General features: G+C 64.9%; 1 protein-coding gene across 1 annotated transcript in view; it reads right to left on the reverse strand.

Annotated features, from left to right (window-relative positions):
- Positions 1–11,545: 11,545 nt before the first annotated feature.
- The window catches only part of TCERG1L (transcription elongation regulator 1 like), a 49,920-nt gene continuing 36,612 nt past the window's right edge, over positions 11,546–24,853 (reverse strand). The window contains exons 5-12 of the mRNA XM_056106708.1: positions 20,202–20,293; positions 19,308–19,396; positions 18,974–19,128; positions 18,305–18,368; positions 15,713–15,845; positions 14,350–14,439; positions 12,947–13,065; positions 11,546–11,725 (exon numbers count right to left, since the gene is read on the reverse strand). Coding sequence (XP_055962683.1) covers positions 11,569–11,725; positions 12,947–13,065; positions 14,350–14,439; positions 15,713–15,845; positions 18,305–18,368; positions 18,974–19,128; positions 19,308–19,396; positions 20,202–20,293 — 899 coding nt within the window. The 3' untranslated portion in view covers positions 11,546–11,568. The remainder of the gene's footprint in view (positions 11,726–12,946; positions 13,066–14,349; positions 14,440–15,712; positions 15,846–18,304; positions 18,369–18,973; positions 19,129–19,307; positions 19,397–20,201; positions 20,294–24,853) is intronic.

Consider the following 24,853-nt stretch of genomic DNA (forward strand, 5'->3'; position numbering starts at 1 on the left):
CATTTCATTCCCTTCCATGACTGTCTTCACTAGAACCTGAATAGAAGAGAATCAAGAAAACCATAGGAAAGGGCTGGACTGGGCTAGAACCGAACAGACTGGGCTGGACGGGGTGGGCTGGGCTGGGCGGAGCAGAGGGACCCTCGCAGCACAGACTCCCCACCTTACCCTGACCTCGGGGGGGCGCGTTCCTTCTCTGACGATGCTGTTAGTTGTGGCTGCGTCCCGCGTGCCCTTGATCATTGGTGGACACACACTTTATCCCGCTCCTTAGCCGTGACAGGGTCTTGGCTTTCTCATGCCTCTTCCTGCCGCACTGACCGCCGGTGTGGGCGCTGCCGCCCTCCTCCTGACCCGGCTCTCTCGGTTGCTGACTCCTGGACTCTCAGGTGACACCACCTGCTTGACCTCGGGCTTCTCTGCTTTGCTGTCCGCCCACTGAGGATTTTCGTTCTGTCCACGATGCCCGTCGGCGGCTTCACGTCTCCTCAGACACGGGTCTGAGTTGTGTGGGCGACGCTGGCTCATAGGACCCTTCCCCTTCTGAGGGGAGCGGTTGGGACCCGACCCCCTCGCTCACACGCCTGCTGGTCCCTCTGCCCAGCAGCTGCGTCTCAGTCTGCTCTGCCCTGGCCAGCGCACGGTCAGCGTCTGTCCTGCCCCCACCCCCCCCATGCCCTGTGATCAGCCCCTTCTGCAGGCCACCGGGGCCTCCCTTGGGGGGCGAGCGAGTGGGTGGACTGGGATTCTGTTCTGAACAAGCGTCAGCAGAGGAAGGTCACAGCGAAGGCGACGGAGCCCTGCCTGCTTGGCCGTGAGGGACGCCAAGCTCCAGCCCTCAGTGTCGTGAGGTCGTCCCTGGGCCAGACACAGCGAGTCACACCAACACTGCACCACGCTCGACGTTAACAGGGTGAGCCTGGGCGACACTGAGGCCGTGCCCGTCCCACACACGCCCACCCCCCGTGTCCGTTTTCTAGGGAACAGTTTTGTTTTCACCTAGATAGACCTGAATTTCACTGAGCTCCCTCCCGGGTTCGAGATTGATCTACAGAATCACGTGATCTACTGCCCGTCCAGTCCATGTCGCTTTACTGGAAGTTTCTGGTGGCAGCCAGACAGAGGATCCCCTCTCTCCACCCTCACTGTCCTCAGCTCTTTGTGCATTTTTTTCTCTTCACAAATGGAGATTTTCGTGTGAATTTGGACCCATCCGATGAGAGCAGCTGACTTTTGTGCTGTTTTCTGGAAGCGCTGTTCTTTATTCTCCATAAAGTTATGTTTTGGGTGGTTCGTTCTCAGGGACCCTCTGGCCTGCGCTGCGTGAGGGACCCCCCGGCCCCTGCACCCCCCCGGACTCGCAGCATCTCGGATCCTGCGTTTCATCTCCAACCCGGCCGCCTCCGTGAACTCCTGCTCATTTGAAAACTTTGTCGGCAGAATTTCCTCCGTCTGATGTGCTGACAAAAGCATCTCTCTGCTTCATGCCTTACAGCTGTTTTTCTGGGTCTTGTTTTGTTCTGTTTTGTTTTTTCCCTGCAGAAACTCTAATAAAACTCTCAGCTAGTATGAGGATGGCTCTGCCCACCTGAAGCCCGGCTGGAGCTCTGAGCCATCAGCTCCGTGCAGTTCTTGGCAGAGGCCCCCAGATGGTAGGTTGTGGGGGACCCTGAGGTCACAGCATGGAGCGAGAGGTGGTGGGAGGCCTGGCCTGGGGCCGGCTGTGCGGGCAGAGGGACCCGCCAGGCAGCAGGGGGAGGAGCCCAGTGACAGACTGTCCGGTGACAGGCCAGCGTGTCCCCGTTCCTGTGGTCAGGAGGAGCCTTCCTCACGCTGCCGTGGCTGCCGAGGGCGTCCCCACCCATGACGAACCCGCAACAGTTCCCGCCGGCCCCGGCAGTGACGCTGGGCCACAGCTGCCCTCAGCCCCCGCCCAGAGGGCGCCTCGATGTCCCCTTCACCACCCACCTCCCGACTCACCCAACCTTCCTCACGCTCCCCTGCACTGCCTGAGTGGAGGCCAAAGTGGGTCAGTGCTGCCAGGCCCCTGCCTCTCCGGCAGGGACATGGGGCAGTCCTGTGCGAGTGACCCTGGACATGCCCGGCTGCCCGGCCCCTGACAGGTCCTGAGACAGGCCCTAGGGGGGGAACGCAGGAAGAGGGAGCACAGGGGAGGGGGGAGGGGGCAGGGGAGGGGCAGGGAGGTGTGCAGGGGTGCAGGGCCGCGGCAGGAGCCCCTGTGGTTTGAGAGTGGCTCTTCTCTCTGCTGTTCTTGGCTCCATCCCAGTTGCCATGGAGACGGGCTCTTGTGTCCCGGCCCTGGGAGGGCGTCTATGAGGGGGCGCCCACAGCTCGTCCTGAGTCCCGTGGGTCCCGGGTCCCGCCTGGCCTGGCCTGGACCAGACTGAACCACACCTGCCTCTCCGCCGTGACCCAGGCCAGACTCTGACCCCACCCACACGTGGCTTCCTGCTCCCCGAAGCCCCCAGCAGGCTAGAAGCTTCCAGGCCGCAGCAGACAGCTCTCTGCTGCCCTCAGGGGCACTCAGGGGGCAGCCAGCACCCCTGGGGTCTGTCCACAGCCCTGCTGAGCTCCCGGAACCGTCAGAGAGCCAAGCTGGGGGCGGGAGCAGGGGTGCGGGAACGGGGATGGGGACAGGGTTGGGTGACAGGTGGGCTGGCGTGTGTCCTCAGCACGGCGAGTCCTGTGGTGTCTGTCCCTCACCGGCATGGGAGCAGAGACCCCCAGCGGCCTCACAGCTCCGGAAGCGCCATCCCCTGCTCTCCTCCGTTCCTTGGTTGCCTGGACCCTCCCGCTGGGCACAGGCCCCAGGCCCCGCCTCTTGGGCGAGTCCCACAGACCCCGCAGGGCGGGCAGCACTGCCCGGCCTTGGTGCAGGTCTGGCACACAGCAGGGTGGGCTGGCCAGCAATGGCCAGTGGCAGGCCCAGTGGGGTCCAGGCTGGGCTCCGGCCACGCCCAGGGCAGAGCAGCTGCGGCCTCACAGGCCCCAGGAGCCCCCAGCCCCTGCCGCCCTCCCGCGTGTCCCGGACAGTGGACGCCCCTCCCAAGGGTCCCTGGATGGCTGCAGCCCTGCTCCCGGGCCGAGGGCCTGGAGGGACACAGCCAGAGACACTGACACTGCCGGAACCATCCCCAGGAACGGGGAGCCGGGGAGGGTGCATCCCGCCTGGGGCTGCGTCTCCCCGAATCCCCGGGGCCCGGCTGGGCCTGGTCCCTCTCCTCACACCCAGGGCAGAGTCCCCCCTCGCCCCATCCCCTGCTGGCTGGCCAGACCCCGAGACCCTCTGAAGCCCAGCAGAGCTCCTCACCCGGTGCCGAGCCCCCTCTCAGCTCAGGAACATTCGAAACCAGCCGTGAACATCCCACAGCGCCCGGGCCCGAGCGGCCGCAGAGGACAAGCCCTTCCCGCGCCGGGCACGCTTCTTTCTGCACTTCACCTCGGACCCACATCACGCTGAGTGTTTCCCACTTAGCATGGGCAGGCACCCGGCCTCCATGTGGTGCCTGACCCCCAGGCTCCTGAGCCTGTTCATAGCAGACACGTCGGCGAGCGGACAGCCCCCACACGCTTCACGGCCGGGCCCAGCCCCGGGGGTGGGGGGTGGAAGCCGCGGCCTTTGTGAGCAGAGGAAGGAAACTCGGGGTGGATGGCCAGTGACACGAAGCAGTAGACACTTGACAGCCCCAAGAGGACCTGGAATCCCCCGGAAGGCCACCACAGCGTTAGCAGCCAGAGCCAGCCCCTGGGGACCCAGCACCCAGCACCCTGTCTGCGCCCCGTGGTGCCCCATCCTCGGCTCCCAGCCCACCTGGTGGCTCAGGCTGAGGAGACGGGCAGCTGGGATGTCACTCGGCGGTGGGAGGTAGAGCAGGTGCTCTGAGGAGAGACGGAGCTGCCATGCGAGCAGGCCGATGGGGAGCCCAGAGGGCAGGGCCTGGGCGGGACCTGGGGAGGCCCGGTGGTGCCCTGCAGCCATGGGGCCTGCGGTGGGGCCACCCAGCTGCTCTCAGGCCTTCCAGAGGCTGGATAGTGGATGGGCCGGCACAGTAAGGGCCACTCAGCCTGGGCCTGCCCTGGGCCTGCCACAGCTGTGGGTGCCTGTGTGGCCCAAGCCACATGCCCTGGACATCGTGGGGTATGTGTGGGCTGGAGTCTGTGTGTTAGTGGGGTCTCTGTGTTATTGGGGGTCTCTGTTATTGGGGTCTGTGTCATGGGGTCTGTGTTATGGGGTCTGTGTCATTGGGGTCTGTGGAGAGCTCGCAGAGGTGACCCCTGCGCTTGGCAGCCCCAGGTGTGCGACTGTCCCGGTCAGCAGGGCCCAGCACTGCGGCTCCTGGGGATGGTCCGTGCATCTGAGCTCCAGACCCCCAGACGGCCACACCAGGCAGGCCCACGGCGCCCTCACTGGGGACGGGCCCTGCCACGCGCCTGCAGCCAGGGCCGGGCACTCCTGGGCTGCCTTGTGCCGGCTCCGTCCCCTCAGGCTCATGCCCTCACGGTGCCCCCAGGACAGAGGAAAGCAAACCTCATCTGATCCAATCATCTTTAGTCATTTTCAAAATTAATTTTCTCCCTAGAAGTTTTATTTATTTCTTCACACATCAGGACGCCAACGCGAGACTCAGCACCTAAGGACCTTCAGTCAAGGAGGCAGGCAGGGATCAGCGTGGGCCGTGGGCAGGGCCGGGTGGGGCTGGGCTGCAGGGGCGGCCGCGGACTCTGCCTGTCCCTCTGCCGGTCTCCTGTCCACCACAGTCAGTCACCGACACCCCCCCACCCCGGACACCTGCCCTGGACGCGTGTCCCTGCCATCCTTGCTGTGTGTCCTGGGACGTTCCGACCTCAGGCAGCAGCTTCCTGCTCTGACCACCCCTGGGGTGGGACCCAATGAAGGCGGCACTGCAGGGCCAGATGCTTGGCCTGGTTGGCTCACCCTGAGCTGCCCCTTCTCTGTGCCCTCCCCAAGCCCCCCGAGACCCCCATCCCGCTGCCCCTCCCCCAGCCCCTTGCTCTCCCATCCCTGCTGCTTCTCCATTTGTCCATCTGCTTGTCCACCTGTCTGTCCATCTGTCGGCCCATCTGCCTTCCGTCTCTGTCCTCCTGTCTGCCCGTGTCTGTCTGTCTGCCTTCCAGCCTCCCCGTGCCCAGCAGTTGCCATGGCAACAAGAACAGGTGCCGTAGCCCCACCCCTCGCGGAGCCCGAGCGGCTGTCTCAGCTGTGAGCCTGGTTTCCCTGAGGAAGCGGAGGGGGGCGTCGGGGAGGGCTGCGGGGGGCCGGGGGTCAGGCTCGGGACTCGCAGCCCCCCTCCCAGCCCCCGGGCACCGGCTCCCACTCCTGTGGACACCGTGCAGGTCGGCCCAGCAGGCTCCTACCTGCCCCACGCTGCTCAAGCCTGGCACACAGTGGGGGGGGGGGGTTGTGTCTGTGAGTGTGTGACTGTGTCTGTGAGTGTGTGTCTGTGTGCGTCTGTGAGTGTGTGTCTGTGACTGTGTGTGTGCCTGTGAATGTGTGTGTCTGTGTCTATGAGTGTGTGTGTGTGTCTGTGTGTGTCTGAGTGTCTGAGTGTGACTGTGACTGTGAGTGTGTGTATCTGTGAGTATGAGTGTGTGTGTGACCATGAATGTGAGTGTGTGGCTGTGCACGTGTCAGTGTGAGTGTGCATGGATGAGACAGAACAGATGCGTGTGCGTGTCAGCGTGAGTGCATGTGCGTCCATGTGGGTGAGAGACGTGGGGGTGTCCAGCCTGCCCCGCCCGACTCTCCACTCCCGACTTCTCGCTGGGCTTCCCCAGGGACCCACGACGGAGGAATTCCCTGTCAGAAATTCCCCAAGCCCCAGTGAAAGAGAAACGAGCCGACTCCAGCGGCGGCTCCAGCGGTGCGGGTGCAGGTGCCGTGAATCCCAGAGGCAGTAGAAGGAGCCGACAGGCAGCGTCCACTCCCCGTGGGCGAGGAGGGATCCCCTGGGGCTCACTGGATGCTGCCGGCAGCTCAGTGCCAGGGCCCTGAGACCAGACCGAACACAGGGCACATGTTGGTGTTTTACTGGCCGCCGGGAGCACCCCAGGAACTGGTGACTCCAGGTCGTCTCAGACTTGTGTGAGAGGAACAGATTCCCCCTCAGGCACCCAGCGGCAAGAGCCCCGCTTGGGGCAGGCTCTCCTGAGGCTGACCCGAGGTACCGCAGAGGAGGGTCGCCCCACCCCCACCTGCCCCCGAGTCTGCGCTCCCCAGGCAACCCGATACCCCCAGTGCCCAGGCAGGGAGGGTCCCAGTGTCCCTGAGTTCCCTGGGGATGCCCCAGCCTGGGTGCTGGGCCCCCTCCCGGCGCCTCCTGTGCGTGAGGACCACTCCAAGCGGTGGCCAGCTGGGAAACACCCAATTGCCCCATCCCTCGTGGGCCCTGGGTACTCAAAGGACCCAGCCCTGCTGGCACGCAGACCCTTCCTGGAGCCTCGGGCCGCTGCCAGGGTCTCCGCTTGGCCTGTTTGTCTGCGTTGCCCCTTTAGGGCGCAGAGACGAGAGAAGGCCCCACACTGCCAGCCCAGTTTGCGGCGGGGCCAGAACTCCTGGGCCGTGTGTGGCGGGGGCCTGGGGCTGCTCGCGGCGTCTCCGGCCCCCCGGAAGCAAGGGGTCGGGGAATCAGTTCTGGCCACTCTGGCTCCGCTCCAGGACTGCCCAGGCTCTCGCTTATTTGGACTTTGCTTGTGGTATTCGGGCTGTACCCGCTCTGTGCTCAGGAGTCAAGTGCTCGGGGAGTCCGGGCTGTGCAGGGGACGAAGCCAGTTTGGCAGTTGGTGGCGGGAGGCAACCCCGGCACCAGCTCGGCAGTGCCACTGTATTTCTCCAGGCTCGATTGTTTCTCTACTGTTGTTTACTGAGTGGCTGTGAGATACATAGTTACAAAGCTGTTCATGATCAGGGCTCGCCATACAATGTTGCAACCCCCGCCCACATCCTGTAGTTTCCCACCAGGACTGCCCCCAGATTCCCTCCAGACACAACACCCGCCCAGGCTGCGGGCACAGCTCTCTCCTTCCCTTCTTCCCCCTCCCTCCCTCCCTCTCTCCTCCCTTTTTCCCTCTATTCTTTTCTCTCTCTCTCTCTCTCTCTCTCTCTCTCTCTCTCTCTCTCTCTCTCTCTCTCTCTCTCTCTCTCTCTCTCTCTCTCTCTCCTTTTAGGCATTATGGTTTGCACTACAGGTACCGAGAGGTCAGGGTGTCCCTTTGCCTCCTCTCAGCATTCAGTTCCTGTCCGGAGTGATCACTTCCAACTATCACAGTCACGGTGGTCCCTTCTCTACAACAGCTGCGCTCCCCTCCCCACCGCCCCCCACTTGTGTCAAGCTTCCTACCGTGGACTAATTCTCCAGGCCCTCATGTCTACTGTCCTTGGGTACTAATCCCATGCTGTGTTTTCTAGATTTCATAAATGAGTGCCGTCATTCTGTATCTGCCTCCTCCTGACGCATTTCACTCAGCACGATACTCTCCATCTCTGCAAATTCCATGACTTCATGTTTCCTTGTGGCTTGTGACATTCCATTGCGTAGATGTACCATAGTGGCTTTATCCAGTCGTCTGTTCTTGGGCACGAGGGTTGTCTCCAGATTCTGGTGACTGTGACTAGTGTTGCCGTGAACTGACATGGAGACCAAAGGATCTTCAAGAATGAAACAGCACTGACCCAGCAAGCGGAAGAGATAAACGAATGGGACCACGTGGAACTGTGAGCTTCTGCATCTCAAAGGAAACGGTGACCAAGACACAAAGACAGCCCAAGGAATGGGGAAACTATTCACCCAACACCCAGCTGGTAAGGGAATAACATCAAAGATATATAAGGCACTGGTTGAAAACACATCCAATCCCATCAGAAATTGGGGAGAAGAAATGAACAGAAACTTGCTCAGAAAAAGAAATTCAAATGGTCAAAGGCACATGAAAATATACTCTACATCACTAATCCTCAGGGAGATGCAAATCAAAACAACGAGATGTCACCTCACACCACAAAGACTGGCACACATCAAAATAACAAGAACCGTCAGTGCTGGTGCAGATGTCAGGGGAAGGGGCTCTCACTCACTGCTGGTGGGAATGCTGACTGGGCGAGTGGTCCCATGGGCAAGGTGGGCTCAGACGTCCCTGAGTGGCATCCCTGCAGCCCCCCCCCCCCCGTGCCCACAGCCCTCGGCCCGCCCCCTGTGCCTGCTCCACGCCTGGCCCTGCTCGGGAATCCCCAGAGCATCCCCCCCTCCACCTTATTCTGCAGCGTGGTGGGACCCTTACGCAGCCTCCGATCCCCGGATCGCATGTGGGAACCGGGCCGCCGATTCCCACAGAGCCGCCACCACCAGAGAGTCCCGCAGTCCTGAGCACCAAGTGTGGGAAGTGGGCGCGGGTGTGACGTGATGTCACCCGCAGACATTTGTCCTTGAGTTGGACTGGCCGGTCCAGCGCACGGCCTCGGCCCGCAGCCTGCCCACGACACCGAGGCTTGTGCCGGGGCTCTGCCATCGGGAAGTCGCGGCACTCAGAAGTTCCCACCCTAGGCAGAGACAAAGACCAGCCACATGACTTATTCACACAAATGTTATTTATTCAAAATGCATTGGAAATTGGGTTCTTGTTCACTGTCATTTCTGGTAAATCACGAATGATTAAGCTCTCAGTTCTCTCTCAAGTCATGAGCTAGACTGAAATGAGGCCCACACACATCTGTGCATAACAGAGCCAGAGTGAGCGTCCTGGAGAGCACGGCCTCCGTGGGGATAATCCCAGGGGGCACAGCTTCTGTGGGGATAATCCCAGGGGGCACAGCTCCTGCCAGAAGGGAGACACTCTGCCTCTGAGCAGAGGGAAGCCAGAAGCAAGTGCAGCCCACCCGCCCTCCAGTGCAGGCCCCCGGTGGACAGACAGTCTTGAAGCTGAAGGTCTTTCTTTTCCAAGGGACCTTAATCCACACTGGTTGGAGCTTACTGCCGTGGGAAGGAGCATTACTTGCTTCCGGGAAGGCGCCCGCAGGGGGGGACACGCTTCGTGGCCTGTTCGTGTCTGCCTCGTGGAAAACAGATCAGAGTGTGATTTTCCTAGCGATGGAGAGTTGAATTAAAACACCTCCACACCCAGAGGCATTCCGCACGCTGACTCGCGCTCGGGGACGCACGCGGGGCCTGTCGGAGGCTGGTTCTCCCCCCCTCCCCCGGGCTCCGCCGCCAGCCGCTCCCGCCGCCCCCCACTCGTCCTCGCTCCAGAGATTCATAAATCACCCGCTGGTCCGGGTGCCGGCGCGTCCGTTTCATTTCCAAAGGACGTTTTTCTTGCTACCTGAATATTCTTCAAAACGAGGAATCTGGAGGGTTTCACGTGGATGCCGCTGTCTGATCGATGTGGCTTTACTGTGTTTTCATTTCCTTTGGTTCGGGATCTCGCCTGGCAGCACTGAGGGGCACGCCCAGGGGTGTCGGCGTGGAGCCGGGTCCCCGCATGCAGCCCCTGTCCAGCCACCCAGGAGCTCTTGTCCGCGCCAACGTGTCCCACCTCTGCGCAGTCCCGAGCTCACGACACTTGTCTCAGTGTGAGGCCGCGTGGGCAGCAGCAGGTGAGGGTCCACGTGGCTCCTCGCCACGTCCCACAGGGCCCACCCAGCAGCAGAGGGGCTGAGTATGGGTGCGAGAGCTCCCAAGGCATTTCCCTCTCCGTGACGAGGCAAGCGGGCAGCTCCCGGAGATGGGCACTGAGTGGCACCTTTTCTGTCCTTGTTGACCTGGGCCACGTGGTCAGCCGTGGCTGCTTCCCCTGGACACATATGGGGAATGAGCCACTCCCAGGACGACTGATTTGGGAAAAACTAATTTAAACCGAACGAACACCACCCCCAAGACCACTATCTGGGGAGGGAGAGAGGGAGAGGGGGAGAGAGAGGGAGAAAGACTTAGAAACAAGACAGGATCGTGAGCCGAGACGGGATCCCTGCAGGTCCCCAGCCACGGGCAGGGCAGCGGGCCTGGCTCTGGGCCGGGTTCCACGTTCTCAGCTGCTGTGTCTCAGGCCCACGTGGCCTTCCTGCAGCACCGACTCGGATGGAACTGGTCTGTTTTCTGGAGACAAACGGCTGAGTGGTTCCTGTTGCTGGAAGCAGGGCCTCTGCAGGGGTGCGAGAGCCAAGCGAGGAGGGTGCTGGGGCTGCCCAGTGCGTCGGGGAAGGGGTCCAAGGCCAGCAGGACGTGTGGAGGGAGCCCCAGGGGAGGGGCAAGGGGGTCTATGCATGGGCCGCCCTGCTGCCAGCAACGGCCCCAGCACCTGTGCGGGCAGTACCCGCGTCAGTGCCACTGACCATGGTGGTGTGACCGGGCCTGTAGCTCAGGGTGCGTGACGCACTGTGGGGGTCTCAGTGTGGGGGTCTCGGGAGCTGGGTTGTCGGCTTTCACAGGGGGCTGAGGGGAGCGTGGGCCCAGATGGGGCCCAGTTAAAGCTCACGGTGTGTCCTGTGGCTTCAGGTCTGCACACGCGACGCGTGTGTGTGTGTGTGTGTGTGTGTGTGCCTGCAGGCTGCGTTCCTGATTAGTGTGCAGAACAGAGACGCCCCCCCCACGGCGACCCCCACACGCCACACCCCTGCCTACCCCTCCCAGCCACGTGGTTTGTCCTTGCGGCCAATCAGGGTCCGCACGACACTGAGTCCCAGTGTCTCATGGCTCATGGCGGGGGAGGGGTGCCCCCACGTGTCAGCTCCACGCTGCAGCCCGTGTGATCCGTGGCCTCCAGGGGCTGAGACGTGGCCACCCACCAGATTCGCGAGTGGGGACAGTTCCCAGAGAGCGTCCGAGGACAGGAGACCATCACGTGGCCACTGGCCTCTGGGGAGCTGGAGGGCACAGAGGCGCCTGGGGCTGTGGACAGGCGGGCTGCAATGCCCACGGGGCCAGCGATGACTGGCCAGGCCACCACTGCCGAGGTTCTGGGGCCCCGGCAGTAAAGTTTCACCACGAGACACGCTGGTTTAAAATATTTAATTTAAAAAAAATTAAAAATTTTTTATACAAAGATGATGAGAAAAATCTCATGCAAACTCTGGGCATACAGTAAAAATAACTGAAACTGTCGAATGATGGATTTGTACAAAATTACTCTTCTCTGCGGGAGGCCTCGGCCTTGGGCCCTTCTCGGGCCATGGAGCGGGTGAGGGCCGCCCACTGCTACCACGAGGACACGGACGGACCAGGAGGGACACAGACGGAGGAGGGCGCAGGACACGCGGCTCCGGGCGGCGAGGACGCCCCGCTCGGGCCCCCCGGCACGCGTGTGCTTCTCTCTGGCACGTGCCACACGTGACCCGCACGGCTTGGACAGGACCCACGGGCCCTGGCGACCAGGAACGCATCAGACTTCAAACGTCGTACAAAAGAGCTTCAATATGAAACACGAATCCTCGGGGAGGGCCCCGGCCCGCTGCCCCCGAGCCTGGCCCGCCCTGCGGCCCCTGAGAGCCCCCCTGCCCACTGCCCCCAAGCCCCGGCCCGCCCTGCGGCCCCCGCGGGCTCATCGCATTCTCCGGAGCCGCAGGCGGTTCTCCTTGTCCCGTTTCTTCAGGGCGAGAATGAATTGGTTGAAGAAGTGCTCCTGGTCCTTCCGCTTTTGGACCAGTCGGAACCTCTGGTCCCGGCCATACTTCTCGGCGAACTCCTTAAACGTGGTCCTGGAAAAGAACCCGGGCCCTGAGACCACCCGATGGCAGCCGGGGTCTACAATGGGGGGGGGCCTCCCTGCCCACCTACTCCCCAGGTGCCCGCTGACCCCCAAGACAGGGCACGCTCCACACACACTGTGCCCTTCCCGCTGTCCCTGCCACCCCACACAACGGGCAGCTCAGTCCACGCGGCCTCGGCCCCTGCAGCTGCCCCAGCCGCGCTGGCGTCCTCCGGCGCAGGGTGTCTCCTCCTGCCGGGGAAGTGCGAGCCTCGCAGGCAGGTGCTCCCCCGGGACAGGACGGGCCCTGCAGGGCCGCTCGAAGTCAAGACGCAGATTCACACACACGCCTCATGGGATGCCCGTGCTCAGGCCACAGTCACAGCTCGCTGTCTCCTGTGGCTCTCACCCTGACCCTGACTCAGCCCTGACTCCAACTCTGACCCCTGACTCAGCCCTGACCCGACTCAGCCTGACCCTGACTCAGCCTTGACCCCCACTCAGTGCTCCTCCCCCCCCTCCCCCAGCACCCTGCAGGACAGGCCAGGGTCCAGTGTCCAGCTCTGAGAGCATCCGCTCTGGAGACCAGCTGGGGACCGTTTCCCCTCACGCAGCCCAGGTCAGAAGGTTGTACGGAGCAGCCATGGCCGATCGCTTCCCTGGGAGACCCTCTCTGCCCTTCAGAGCATTTTATGAGCCTTCAGAACCAATGACTGACCAAGCAGATTGATTAATTATTGATCAGAGGTACCTGGATCTTCAGGGAAAGCAAAAACCAATTCATATCCATTAAAAGCCCCATATTTATGCATCTCATTAAAAGAGTAAGGCATAAATATTTAAAGCTGAAACTAATAGCCCAACCTGAAAGTCCACCCAAATCAATCCTTTCCTTTGTTTGGGGGCCACACCCCGCAGTGCTCAGGGAGAGCTCAGGCCAGACGCGTGCACAGCGGCGCCTCCCCTCCCCGCCGCACTCCCCGCCAGTCACTGTTACGAGAAAAACGTTCGTGTTCAGAGCCCAATGGCGCCTGGCTGGGCTCAAGGTGCCGGGGCGTCAGGGACTCAGCCCCCCCCCCCCCCCCCCCCCCCGTGCCCTCGGTCCGTCTCCCCTCGGGTTTCTGCTCCGGGGAATCACAGAATGGGCCGGAATCCGTCATGGCACCAGCAGGGGCTCGAGGCCTGGCCCGGGGCACCCGTGGGGCGCTGGGGGCGGCGCCCGCCCGCGTACCTGGGCGTCACCTTGGCCTCCTCCAGGAGCCGCCGGAAGCCCTCCCTGGCCAGCAGCAGCTTGCTCCGCCGCTCACGGTGCTCCTCCTTGAGCCTGGTCTTGGCGAACTGCTCGAAGTTCTAGGACAGGCAGGCAGGGCGGGCGGCTGCGTGTCGGCCACACACATGCACACGCGCACACGCACCCACATCCACCCATGCGCACGCATACACGCCCACCACACAGGCCCACGTGCACAAGCACCCACACCCATGTGTCCACCCCACGCCCATGTACACACACTCACGAACACATGCACACACACGCACCCACGCCCATGCACCCACATCCACCCATGCCCACGCATACATGCCCACCAGTCCACACATGTGCTCCCCCACACACAAACACGTGCATGCCCACACCCACATGCCCACATGCCCACGCACTCACACCCATGACCCACCCCATGCCCACGTACACACGCACACACGCCCACGTGTGGCCACACACGGATGAGGGCAGGAGAAGTCACCCTGCCCTGCCCAGCCCAGCTGTGAGCCCCTGACCCCAGGCAGCACACGAGCCCTGGGGGCATCAGGAGCCGGACCCCGGGGAGAACCAGCCTCCCTGAGCTGCTCCTGACCGCGGGGACGCAGGTGGGTCACTTGATGGCGGCAGCAGGTCCAGAGAGGCCCCTCAGGAACCCTGGCCCCAGAGGTCGCACGGGGCCCCTCTCCGGGCTGCCTCAAGCCCCCCGGCCTGCCCGTGCTGAGACCCCAGAGCCGCGACCGTGCCTCAGGTCCTGCCCTGGGCCAGCAGCCCACGTCTCAGTGAAGGGTGGGGATGGGCCTCACTTGCATCCAAAGCCCCCCCGACCCCCCGTGGTTCCTGAGGCTGAGGAGAGGGCACTTGGGGACAGGGACAGGGCCTGCTTGGCCCCGATCACAGCAGGAAACACCTCGGGGAAGACAGCTCTGCGGGCGGGAGGGCAGGACTGGCCGCGGGCAGCACAGCCCCCTGCTCAGAGACAGAGGGGGTCGGGGTTACAAGGCGGTCAGACCCACACCAGCTCCTGCTCTGGTCAGGGCAGGCCTGGTCCGTGGCCCCCAGCTCCCAGGGCACCTCTCGGACCCCAGGGGTCTCCGCACCTCGGCTGCTCTTGGCACGCCTGCCCTGGGCGTCCGTCTGTCCATCCGTCACCCGTCTCGACTGGGAACTCGCTGCCCGGGACCACCATGGCCAGGCGGGGCACTTGATCACCCCTCCCTCCTCCTCCTCCTCCTGGGTCCTGTGTTCTAGAGACTTCCACGCCCATCTGCTACCCGGGCTCCTGCCCGCACTGCTGCAGCCGCACCCCTGCACCAGGCTGACCCGGACGGAGCGGCAGGGCAGCTGATCCCCGCCCGCCCCTGCCCCCTTACCTGCCGGCGCTCCTCCGAGTTCAGGAGCAGGTAGCGGGGGTCAAAGACGATTTTGTGCAGCTCCTTTTCCCAGGTGGAGAAAGCAGACACCTAGCGGGGGGCGGGGCAGCGTGTGGGCCCTGGGAGGCCGGCGGCAGGGAGACAGGGACGGGGGCTGAGGGGGTGGGGGACCGGCCCAGGCCCAGACCCCTGGGGCCACCTGGTGTCCGGCTGCCATGTGTTCAGAGGAGTGACGAGTGTCTGCACCGGGGACCCCCCTGCACGGCACTCAGGGACACCCGCCCCTTCTAAGTGGGGGCTTAGAGCCAAACTCGGGGTCAATCTGCCAGGACACACTCCACCCCTGCTCTGCCCGGCCATGAGCTCGGCCACATGTGCCCTGGGCTGCCCACCTGCCCCCCAAACGCTCCGTCTCCTGCCACCCTGCACCCCTCCGTAACTGTCCCTAAGTGTGTCACGGGTCACTAGCACGGCCCGGCTGAGAGGCAGACAGAGGCCAACCCTGTCACACAGTGCTGGGGGCCAGGCACAGCGTGGGCAGTGTCCAGCCAGCACGCCGCGGGCAGTGCCGGGGCCAGGCTGCCTGAGTCAGTGCTGACCCTGTCGAGGCTGACCTAGCCGGTGCTGACGTGGCCTTCCTGCCCCCCAGGTGTGCCCCAGCCTCTGCGCACAGCCGGGTCATGCTTGGACCCGTGTTCGGGGCCGGCAGCCTCCCTTTCACACTCGCCCCGTCCCCATGGGCAGCAGCTGCGCGGAGGCCCGAGGCTAACCCAGCTGAGCCCTGTGCCTGCCAGTCTCGTGGGCATGGAGACACATGGCGCTGGCACGCTGGTGGCTAAGCTGAGCGTGGCCTCCCTGGCCTCAGGCGACAGGGAGACCAGTGGCCTCACAAGCACCCCGGCCTCCGCCCGTGACGGTCAACAGCAGAGAGGCTCAGGCCGGGAGTGTCCCAAGACCCTCCCCAGGGAGCCCCGGGCTTGCTCCGCCCACGTGCAGTGCGGGGGCTGCCACCCTTCCGCACGTGGCTGTGTCCCACTGCGACTATTAGACCTGGAGCCAGAGTAGGGTGGGGACTCGGAAGCACGGGAGGGCCCAGTCACTCGGCGCTGTCCTCTCCACCAGTGCAGCCAGAGGCAGCGAAGGCCACAATGGGGGTGTCAAGAGGACCCAGGGGCACGTCCCCCAAGGGGCAGCAAAACCCACTACACTCCAGCAGGAACCTGCAGGAGACAGCCCTGAGCTCACCCCTCCCTGGGAATACCGTGGAAGGAGCACTAGCGTTCACCTCCCTGGGAGCACTGTAGGAGGAGCACTCACGCGCGCCCCTCTCCAGGAGCACTGTGTAAGGAGCACTAGTGCTCACCCCTCTCTCCAGGAGCATGTCTCGGAAGTGGGCCGCCCGCTCCTCCAGCGGCAGGAGGATCTGGGGTGGCGTCCTGCTGCTCCCGTCCGGGCCATCCACGTCTGCAGGCTTGGGGCTGGCTCTGCCGTCTGTCCTTTGGGCACAAGACACGGAGTCACACCGGCCTGGAGCCCGACTCCCCGCCGAGCCCCTCGGCCTGGGAGCCGGTGCCGGGCTGGGCTCCAGCCCTCGGGCGGACACTCGCCCTGCCCCTGCAGTGACTCAGTGCTCCCAGGGGCCAGCAGCGCACCAAGGGATCATGACACGCATGACCACCAAGAGAGGACCCCAAACACGTGGACACACGGGCCCAAACCCTGAGCAGCAGGGCCTGCAGTGAGAAGCAGGGGGCCGGGGAAGGAGATGCAGGGAGATGAGCCGGCCCCCGGCAGGACTGGCCCCAGGACAGCGGCAGCTCACGGGACGCTTCACAGCAGCCTGGACAGCTCCAGAACCCTGGACAGTGCATGCCTCCTCCTCCACGCTGGATAGTTCCAGAATCCCAGACAGCTGTTGGCACCCGGACAGCTCCCAGCACCCCGGACAGCTCCTGGCACCCTGGAGAGCTCCGGGCACCAGGACAGCTCTTGCCCCCTATACCCACTAGCAGCGCTCAAGCCCCTGGCTCCCAGGCGGAAGTTGCTCCCCTACCGAGCACACCCAGCACGTGCCATTGCCCGACCGGGTTCCACTTGGGCTGTCCGAGGGGGCGTGGAGCCCGCCCCATGGGAGTCCCCATGGCCACAGGCCCGGCAGGCCCCGCCCCTCACGGCGTCCCACCCCAGCGTTCCTCGGTGCGGGCGGGCGAGATGGGGCTGACCTTCGGTTCGGGCTCCCCAAGGCCCCTCGAACCCTCCCGGCGCCTGCGTGGGGCTCGCCCCCACCCTTCCCCCGTCGATTCCCGGGGCTCACCCGCGGCTGCTGAGGGGATTATGAGAACTCTGAAAAAAGACAATTACCAGCGCCTCGCAATTGTTCCCTATTCCAAAGGGTCTAATTAGGATTTCTTTGTGTCATTCGTTAAAAATAGAAGCGTGGGAACAGCCGCTCGGAGGGAACGTGAGGCGGCCTGGGCTGGGCTGCGCTGCCGGGGCTGAGGCCACGGCCCGCCCAGCGGTGGGCAGGACCCCGTGCCGGCCCCGGCCCCTTCCAGAGAGCCAGGCCTGTGCCTCCCAGAGTGCGGCAGCGGGGGGACTGTGGGTGCCCCCCCCACACACGGTGCCGTGGCCGCGTCGGTCACCCCTTGACGAGCCCCGCTCCCACCGGGCCCACCGGGAGGGAGCCGCCCCAGCTGCCCCAAGCCCAGGGGACAGGAGCGAGCAGCCCGCCCAAGACCCTGAACTGACGCCCGCAGGTGCCCGACCCCTCATACCCCCACCGGGTACCGTCCCCGCGTCCCATGTGGACACCAGATGTGACGAGCGGCCAGGGGGGAGGCAGCGCCGGGCAGACCCACCCGTACAGGCGTCGCCCTCGGCAGCACTGGGAGAGGCAGCACCCGCTGCTGCCCGCGTGCTCCCACCTCAGCTGCATCTCAATCCTGAGCCTGGCATGAGGCTGCCTCCCTCGCTCTGGCTCCTGGGCGAGGCCGTGGCAGTGGGTCACGGGTGGCGGCAGGACAAGGACACCCGCCCGCCGCTTCCAGCCACCCTCGGTGGGGGACGGCCCGTGTGACCAATCGGTGGGGGGTTCTGTCCTGCCTTCCCACGGAGCTGGACGTTTGTCATCAGGACCAGTGGCCACGAGCCCGGGTTCTGCGGGGATCAACATTGAGTTCCTGCGACTCCTGGCCCCCTGGGCTGGGACGACCCGTCAGGTAACAGGTGAACTTGGCGAGCCGTGCTCACTCCCAGGGCTGGGCCCCACGCAAGGGGCGCAACACGGACGGGACACAGCACACGGTCCAGGGCACAACTGAGCCACATGGACGCGCTGCCCAGCCAGACTGCAGGAGCCCAGGGCGGGGGGAAACCTGAGCACACCAGGAGCTCCTGCAGCCCAGGGGCCTGGCCCACGCCCACTGCTGCCCAGAGCCCTGCAAGGACAAGTCCACGTCCCGGAGGTACAATGATGAGGCAATGAGGGTGACCCTAGGCCAGACGGGCACTGCAGCCAGCTATGGCCACCCCGGCCAGACTGTTCCCTGCGGAGTGCAAAGCCCGTCTGAGAGTGGCCGGAGCCCCATGATGACCACATCTTCCTGGCTCCACGTCTTGTCTTGTGAGTCACGCGCAGAGCTGATGTGGGCTCTACGCATGCACATGCATGCACGCGCGCACCTGTTCCACGCCTGCACACACGTGTTCCACAGCCAGGAGGACACGGGGGGGGGGGGGCCCTCACTGCCTGTCCCGAGGCCGTCCCGGCCACTCACCGTCCAGCCTCCGCGTCCACGCAGCTGCCCCTGCGCCGAGATCTGATCTCTAGGGAGCCCCTTGGGGGCAGGAAACAGAAGGGGTCCCGGTGGGGGCACCCAGTAGGCACCGGCCTACTCACACATGGCCCCAGGGACCCCCCGCATGAACCCTGACCTCTGACCCCCGCCCCACCTACCGGTTCCTCTTGGTCCTCATGCTCGCGGCGTCCCCCGCGTCAGCAGAGTCGGCTTCGCTGTCGGCTACGAGACAAGCAGGTGCGGGGTTGGGCCGCTGCGCCCCCGGGCTGCCCCCCACGTGGCACGCACCCCTCTTGGCCAGGGGAAGGCGTGGCTGCTCCATCATCCCTGTTGCCCCGCCAGAGGCACCCGCGGGCGGTGGTCCCCCAAGGCTTGGAGCCAGATCAGCTGCCTCGGGGCCTGAGTGGACCCTGGGAGCCTGGACGCCATGAACATGTGACTGCCCATGCCACCCGGCTGTCTGCGGGTCCCTCCCTGCCCACCCCCAGGCCCTGAGTCGGGACCCCTGTGTGGCCTGAGTCAGCGCAGGAAGGACTTGCCCCGGCAGAGCTGGGAGGGGAGCCCGGGCCCTCGTCCTGCCACAGAGCTGCAGCCCCTGGCCCAGGCGACACACAGGGGAGGATGCGGGACAGCCCAGCAGCACGGCTGGGCAGAGAGGGCAGGGCTTGCCTGCCCAGCTTGGAGCCCTCGGGAGAGCTGGGCAGAGGGGCGGGCTGCGCCCTGGAGCTCTCAGCGGGTGAGTGGCGTGGCCAGGAGGGGCGCGGGGGACGGGGAGCGCCAGCCCCACCCCCGTAGCCGCCCGCCCGCCCGCCCTCCCGCCCGGTTACTTGCTGTCGCCTCCAGCTTGCGCTTGTGGGGCGGGTCCTCCAGGATGCGGTTGAGGTCGCCGCGGTGCTGCAGGTCCCCGGGCTTCTCCCAGACCGACAGCTGCATGGTGGGGTTGAAGAAGAAGACGCGGTCGTCACCCGTCCACACCACGCACCTGCGGGGAGAGACCCTCAGTCCCGGCCGGCGGGAGACCCGCCCCTCCTCCTTCTGCTACCCCTGGCGTCCACCCCCTCCTGCCTGGGTGCTGGACGCACAGCCGGGGGCCTCCAAGTCCCCTGGCAGCTCCCGGAGCCCGAGGCCACCCCTCGGCTCCCTGCTCCAGCCGGCTCTTACCAGGGGGACCCGGGCACCGGCGTGGAGGCCACGGGCCGGCTGCCTCTGGCCACACTGTCCTCCCGGGCGACGAGGATGGACGAAGGCTCCTTCCAACAGAGACGGGAGACTGCTGAGGACGGTGCCAGGCCAGGCGGGGACGCAGCTCGGGGACCCACACGGAGGCCCCGGGCAGCTCAGGCCAGCGGGGCCAGGTCAGAGATCAGCGGGGCCAGGCCAGAGGCCACGGGGCCAGGTTAGCAGTCAGCGGGGCCAGGTCGGAGGTCAGCGGGGCCAGGTCGGAGGTCAGTGGGGACAGGTTGGAGGTCAGCGGGGCCAGGTCAGAGTCCACGAGGCCAGGTCAGAGGTCAGCAGGGCCAGGTCAGAGGCCACAGGGCCAGGTCAGAGGTCAGCGGGGCCAGGCCAGAGGCCATGGGACCAGGTGACCCTGAGCCGGTCAGAGTGCCAAGAAGCCCAGGGAGGTGACCAGTCTGTCCACCCTCCATCTGCACAGCCGTGTGGGCCGGGACAGGCCCCAGGAAGGCGGCTGATTTGGGGCAGCCCCAAGGCCACCCGAAGCCAGGCAGAGGCCACGTGTCACCCCGGACAAGACCAGGCGTGACTCAGCCTGTCCCCGCGGTCTCTCGAAGGGCGGCCTCAGCCCGGAAGGGAACTGGGGTCCAGAAGGAAGCCCTCCTCTTCCTCCTCTTCTTCCTCCTCCCCCTCCCCTTCCCTCCCCGCCCCTGTTCCATCCTCTTCCTCTTCCCCTCCCCACCTTTCCCTCCCCCTCCTTCTCCTTCCCCTCTTCCGTCTCTCTCCCTCCCCCTGCCTGATGCGGCCTCTGCCCCAAGTCAGAGCCGGGCCAGTGCCGGCAGCCGCGACCCCGAGACCCCTCCTGCCCCCGGCCCCACCCACCTTCTCTCCTTGGCCCCCGGCCGGGCCCCTCGGCTCCGCATGCAGCACCAGGGCGGGAGGCCCCGGGCCCCGGCCACGCTCTCGGCTTCTCTCTGTGGGAGGACGCAGCTGTCAGCCCAGCCAGGACGGCAGGCCGGGTGCGGGGCGGGGTGGCTGGACATGGCGAGGGGCTGAGGGGATGGCGTGTGGCCACCTGGCAGGACCCTCCCTGGGGCCCCTCAGCCCCTGGCCCCCAGCTCACAGCCAGTTGCTGGCCACTGGCCCTCGGGACAGGGCTGGGGCAGTGAGGCCTGGGCAGCGTGTGCGGCCACCTGAGTGGTCGTGGTCCGGCCCGAGCGTGTCCTTTGTCTGTTCCGGTGCCCGGGGGTCCTAGAGGTCCCGGGAGTGTGCGGGCCTGAGTAGGGCACACAGGCCTCCAAATAACAAAAAGCCGTTTTTTTTAAAATCAGTTCAACAACAAAGAGCTTAGATCGTCTTCCTGGGCAGCAGAGGTCAGCGGGCAGGTCAGGAGACGGGAGGGGCAGCAGCCCACCACCCGCCCCCACTGGCACTGCCAGGACCCTCACGCGGGGGCTCAGGCTGGACCCGTCACATGCCATGGCCTCGTTCCTCACTCGCCAGTCGTGACGAGCATTTCTGTGGGAGTGGGATTGCAGGGGATTCCAAGGCTAGCCTGGAAATTCCCCGGGGATTCCAACGGACTCCAGAGGATTGCAGAGAATTCTGGAGGATTCCAGAGAATTCCAGAGGGAAGGAGCTGGGACAGGAGCGAGCATCCCTGAGCACCCCGGTCAGCAGGCGGCCCTGAGTCGGCTGTCCTCACCTCCTGGGACATGCCTTGGTCTCCCTGTCCCCACGGAGGGCACAGACTGGGGTGGCGGCTACTGGTGGCCCACATGGGGACAACACGCTCCCTTCTCCAACCAGGACACGCCACCCCCCTCTCCTCCTGACGGCACTGGGGTCAGTGGCGCTTCCCTCCCGTGCTCTGGGCCTCAGGCGAGGGCCTCAAGGGGCCAGCACCATGCCAGGCACCCGGCAACCTGCTGGCAGGGCAGGACAGGACAGGCCTTCCTCAGCGGCTGACCCCACCCACCGCACTGAAGCCAACAAGCCAGGAGGGTCATCTGGGGCTGCCGGGGCGGCAGGGAGGAGCCCGCACGGTGGTCTCACCGTTCCGGCACAAGAGGACAGGCAGGCAGGTACCACACCCGGTGTGTGTGTCCACGAGAGTCACCATCTCGTTCAGGGGCAGAAGCCCAGTCCGGACAGGCACTGCCTGCAACAGCCCACCTTTATCAGGGGGACCCTGACCCCAGCACCCCAGGATTGGCCAGTTCCCCACATACCCTGTCCCTGGGGGTCCAGCAGGGATGGGAAGGCCACATAGCCACACCGGCCATGTGGGGGGGACAGCAAAGAAAATGGGGACGAAGGAGACAGTGAGACGAAGGCACCCGAGCCCTTCCCCGGCCCACCGTGGCTCAGACCGGCACGGGCCCGGCTTCTCCACAGCACACATATGCCTCCAGATGAACTGCACACCCCGCCCGGTCATGTTGTAAGAGACATCGGACAACTCTGCCGAAAGGTACTGGCATGCACTGGGACGGGCTGACATGAGCCGAACTGATACAAGCTGATGCCCCTCCGTGGGCCAGGCAGTGGCCTCACCAGGGCCCGATTTAAAGGGAACCTTCCCGGATCGAGTGTCTCCCGCCCGTCTGAATCATGGCGTGTCCGTCCGTCCCGCAGGTGCAGGGCTGCAGGACAGACACCTCCGGGCCCCTCACTGACACAGGGCGGGCGCTGCTGCTCCCCATGGCCCAGGGCGGGGGACCCAACAGCCAGGACCGACAGCCTCTTGCTGCTCCCCGGCTGCTCTGCCGAGTGCCGGGCCGTGATTCTCCGAGGGCACCGAGGCCGCCGGGCTCTCAGCTCTCCGCAGGCTGAGGTGTGAAACGCCGCCACTCGCCTGACTCACGCTCCCCGGGCGGCACTAGTCGTGCCCTGCTCAGCCTTGTCGGTGAAATCAACTCCGGCTGCTTTCACTTATACGTTATCTCTCTTCTAAAGGGAAGTCGCCTGTTTGATACAAACCGCTGATGAGTTCAAGGCCCCCAACCTTCATGGCTGACTGACCGCTGCTCCCGGCTCAGGCTGGTCAGTGATGGCCGCGGTCCCTCCCGCCCGCAGCACGGCGCCTCCATGGCAGGGGCCACCTGCACCTTCCAGACACTTACCGGCTGCAGGAACATGGGGTCCGAGCCTCGGGCACCCGGAGCGACACCCTGTCCTGTCCACCGCCTGCCCTGCCCACGGCTCGTCCCACCCACAGCCTCTGGGCAGAAGACCCTTGTTGCCTCAGGGTGCTCAGAGCTAAGGTCCAGTCTCATCTGGAGGTGGCCGGGGGTTGACCCTTCCAGCTGGGATCAGAACCATGGCCTGGCGCCAGTGCCACGTCCACTGCCACCCCGGGCCCCTGCCAGGGCTGCGTCCTCCCAGGCAGGCCGAGCCCAGGCGGCACTGCCACCCGATTCTCAGCTGCCTGCGCCCTGCCCAGACAGATCCTACCAACGGCCCCTGCACACCCGGAGCCCAGGACGGGGAGGGCACTGTGGGTGCGTCCACGCTGAGGGCACTGCCTGAGCCTGCTGCCCCCCGCTCCACCCCCGCAGACACGGCTGATGGACAAACAGCTCACCCTCCCCCACACACGAGGGCACTTCTCTCCCTCGGGGCACATGTGGCCGCCCTGTCCCGAGTGCGATGAAGGTGCCCAGGCTGTCCTGTCCGCTCAGCCCAAGGGCACCAAGACCACCCACAGCGGTGGTCTCACAGGACCCCTCGGGAGCGGCTGGCTGCTGACGGCCACACCCAGCACGGCCCCCTGTGACCGCAGCCTCCCTGGGAAGCAGCAGCCCGACGGCACCTGCCGACCCTCCCACGGCCAATGGGGCGTCCCAGGCCCCCGACGTGAGCACAGATGCCCTGGCCACACCACCTGCCCGGGGTCTGCTGCCACCCTCAGCTCTCCTGTGGGTGTGTGAGGCCCAAGTCCATCACATGCAGTCCCTGTCCATCATGTACAGTCCCATGTCCATCATGTGCCATCCTGTGTCCATCTCATGTAGTCCGTGTCCACATGCAGTCCTGTGTCCATCATATGCAGCCTGTGTCCCTCATGTGCAATTCATATTCCTCACATGCAGTCCCATATCCATCACATGCAGTCCCTGTCCATCACATGTAGTCCATGTCCATCACATGTAGTCCATGTCCACATGCAGTCTCGTGTTCCTCATATGCAGTCCCGTATCCATCACATGCAGTCCCATGTCCATCACATGCAGTCCCGTGTCCATCACATGCAGTCCCGTGTCCATCACATGTAGTCTGTCTCCACATGCAGTCTCGTGTTCCTCATATGCAGTCCCGTGTCCATCACATGCAGTCCCATGTCCATCACATGCAGTCCCGTGTCCATCACATGCAGTCCCGTGTCCATCACATGTAGTCTGTCTCCACATGCAGTCTCGTGTTCCTCATATGCAGTCCCGTGTCCATCACATGCAGTCCCATGTCCATCACATGCAGTCCCATGTCCATCACATGCAGTCCCGTGTCTATCACATGCAGTCCCGTGTCCATCACATGCAGTCTGTCTCCATATGCAGTCTCGTGTTCCTTACGTACAGCCTGTGTCCATCACATGCAGTCCCGTGTCTATTACGTGCAGTCCCTTGTCCATTACATGCCGCTCATGTTCCTCACGTGCAGTCCCATGTGGCTCACGTGCAGCCCGTGTGCGGCACCTGTCCTGCATGCGTCATGGCCTGCCGTGGGCACCATGTCTAGCCCATGCACATGGCCGTCCACGTGGGCCTGCTGGGAGCCGGCCGAGGCCTGGCAGGAGTGTGCGCCCCCCCGGCCATGCAGACCCCGGGACGGGGGGCACAAGACCCAACCGCAGTGGTGTAGGCCCCGCAGCCACAAAACCCTCAGAGGCCACACGGGGGGGGGGGGGGGGGGGCTGGGCTGCACCGCGCGGCACGGTGGGGCAGGCAGACCAGCCGGGGCCGATCCCAGCCCGGGCACAGGCAGGGCCGTGGCCACGCGGAGGGGGACGGGTGACGTCACGGCGGGCGAAGGGAGGGGCACTCGGGGTGAGGGAACGTTCTGGAACCAGACCCGGGCGGTGGCCGCGGAGCGTCGGACCTGCCGGACTCAGAGTCGCTCCCCCGGGAGGAGCAGGGCAGAGGCCGGGGCCGGGTCCCGAGAGGAGGCCGCCTGCGGGCAGCCCTGCAGACAGATGCGGAGGCACACACGGCAGCTGTGCCAAGGCCAGGGGCAAGGCTGTGTGTGTGCACGGGCAGGTGTCCCAAGCCAGGTGTCGAGACACAGGCGCACACGGTCCAGGAGAGAGGCCAGGCGTGTGGATGTCCAGGTGTGGATGAGCCAGGCGTGCACCTGCCAGGCACACAGGGCCCAGGCGCGCTCTCTCTCGGGGCTCACAGTCCAGGAGCACACACAGCCCACGTGTGCACACGCCCAGGCAGGCACGATCCGGGTGTGCAGGATGCAGGTGGACACGTCCTGGTGCACGTATGTCCGGGTGCGCCCAGCCCAGCGCACATGCGTCCTGGCACGCC

The sequence above is a fragment of the Sorex fumeus genome, unplaced genomic scaffold (genome assembly GCF_029834395.1).
Source record: "Sorex fumeus unplaced genomic scaffold, SorFum_2.1 ptg000142l, whole genome shotgun sequence".
NCBI classification, from domain to species: Eukaryota; Metazoa; Chordata; class Mammalia; order Eulipotyphla; family Soricidae; genus Sorex; species Sorex fumeus.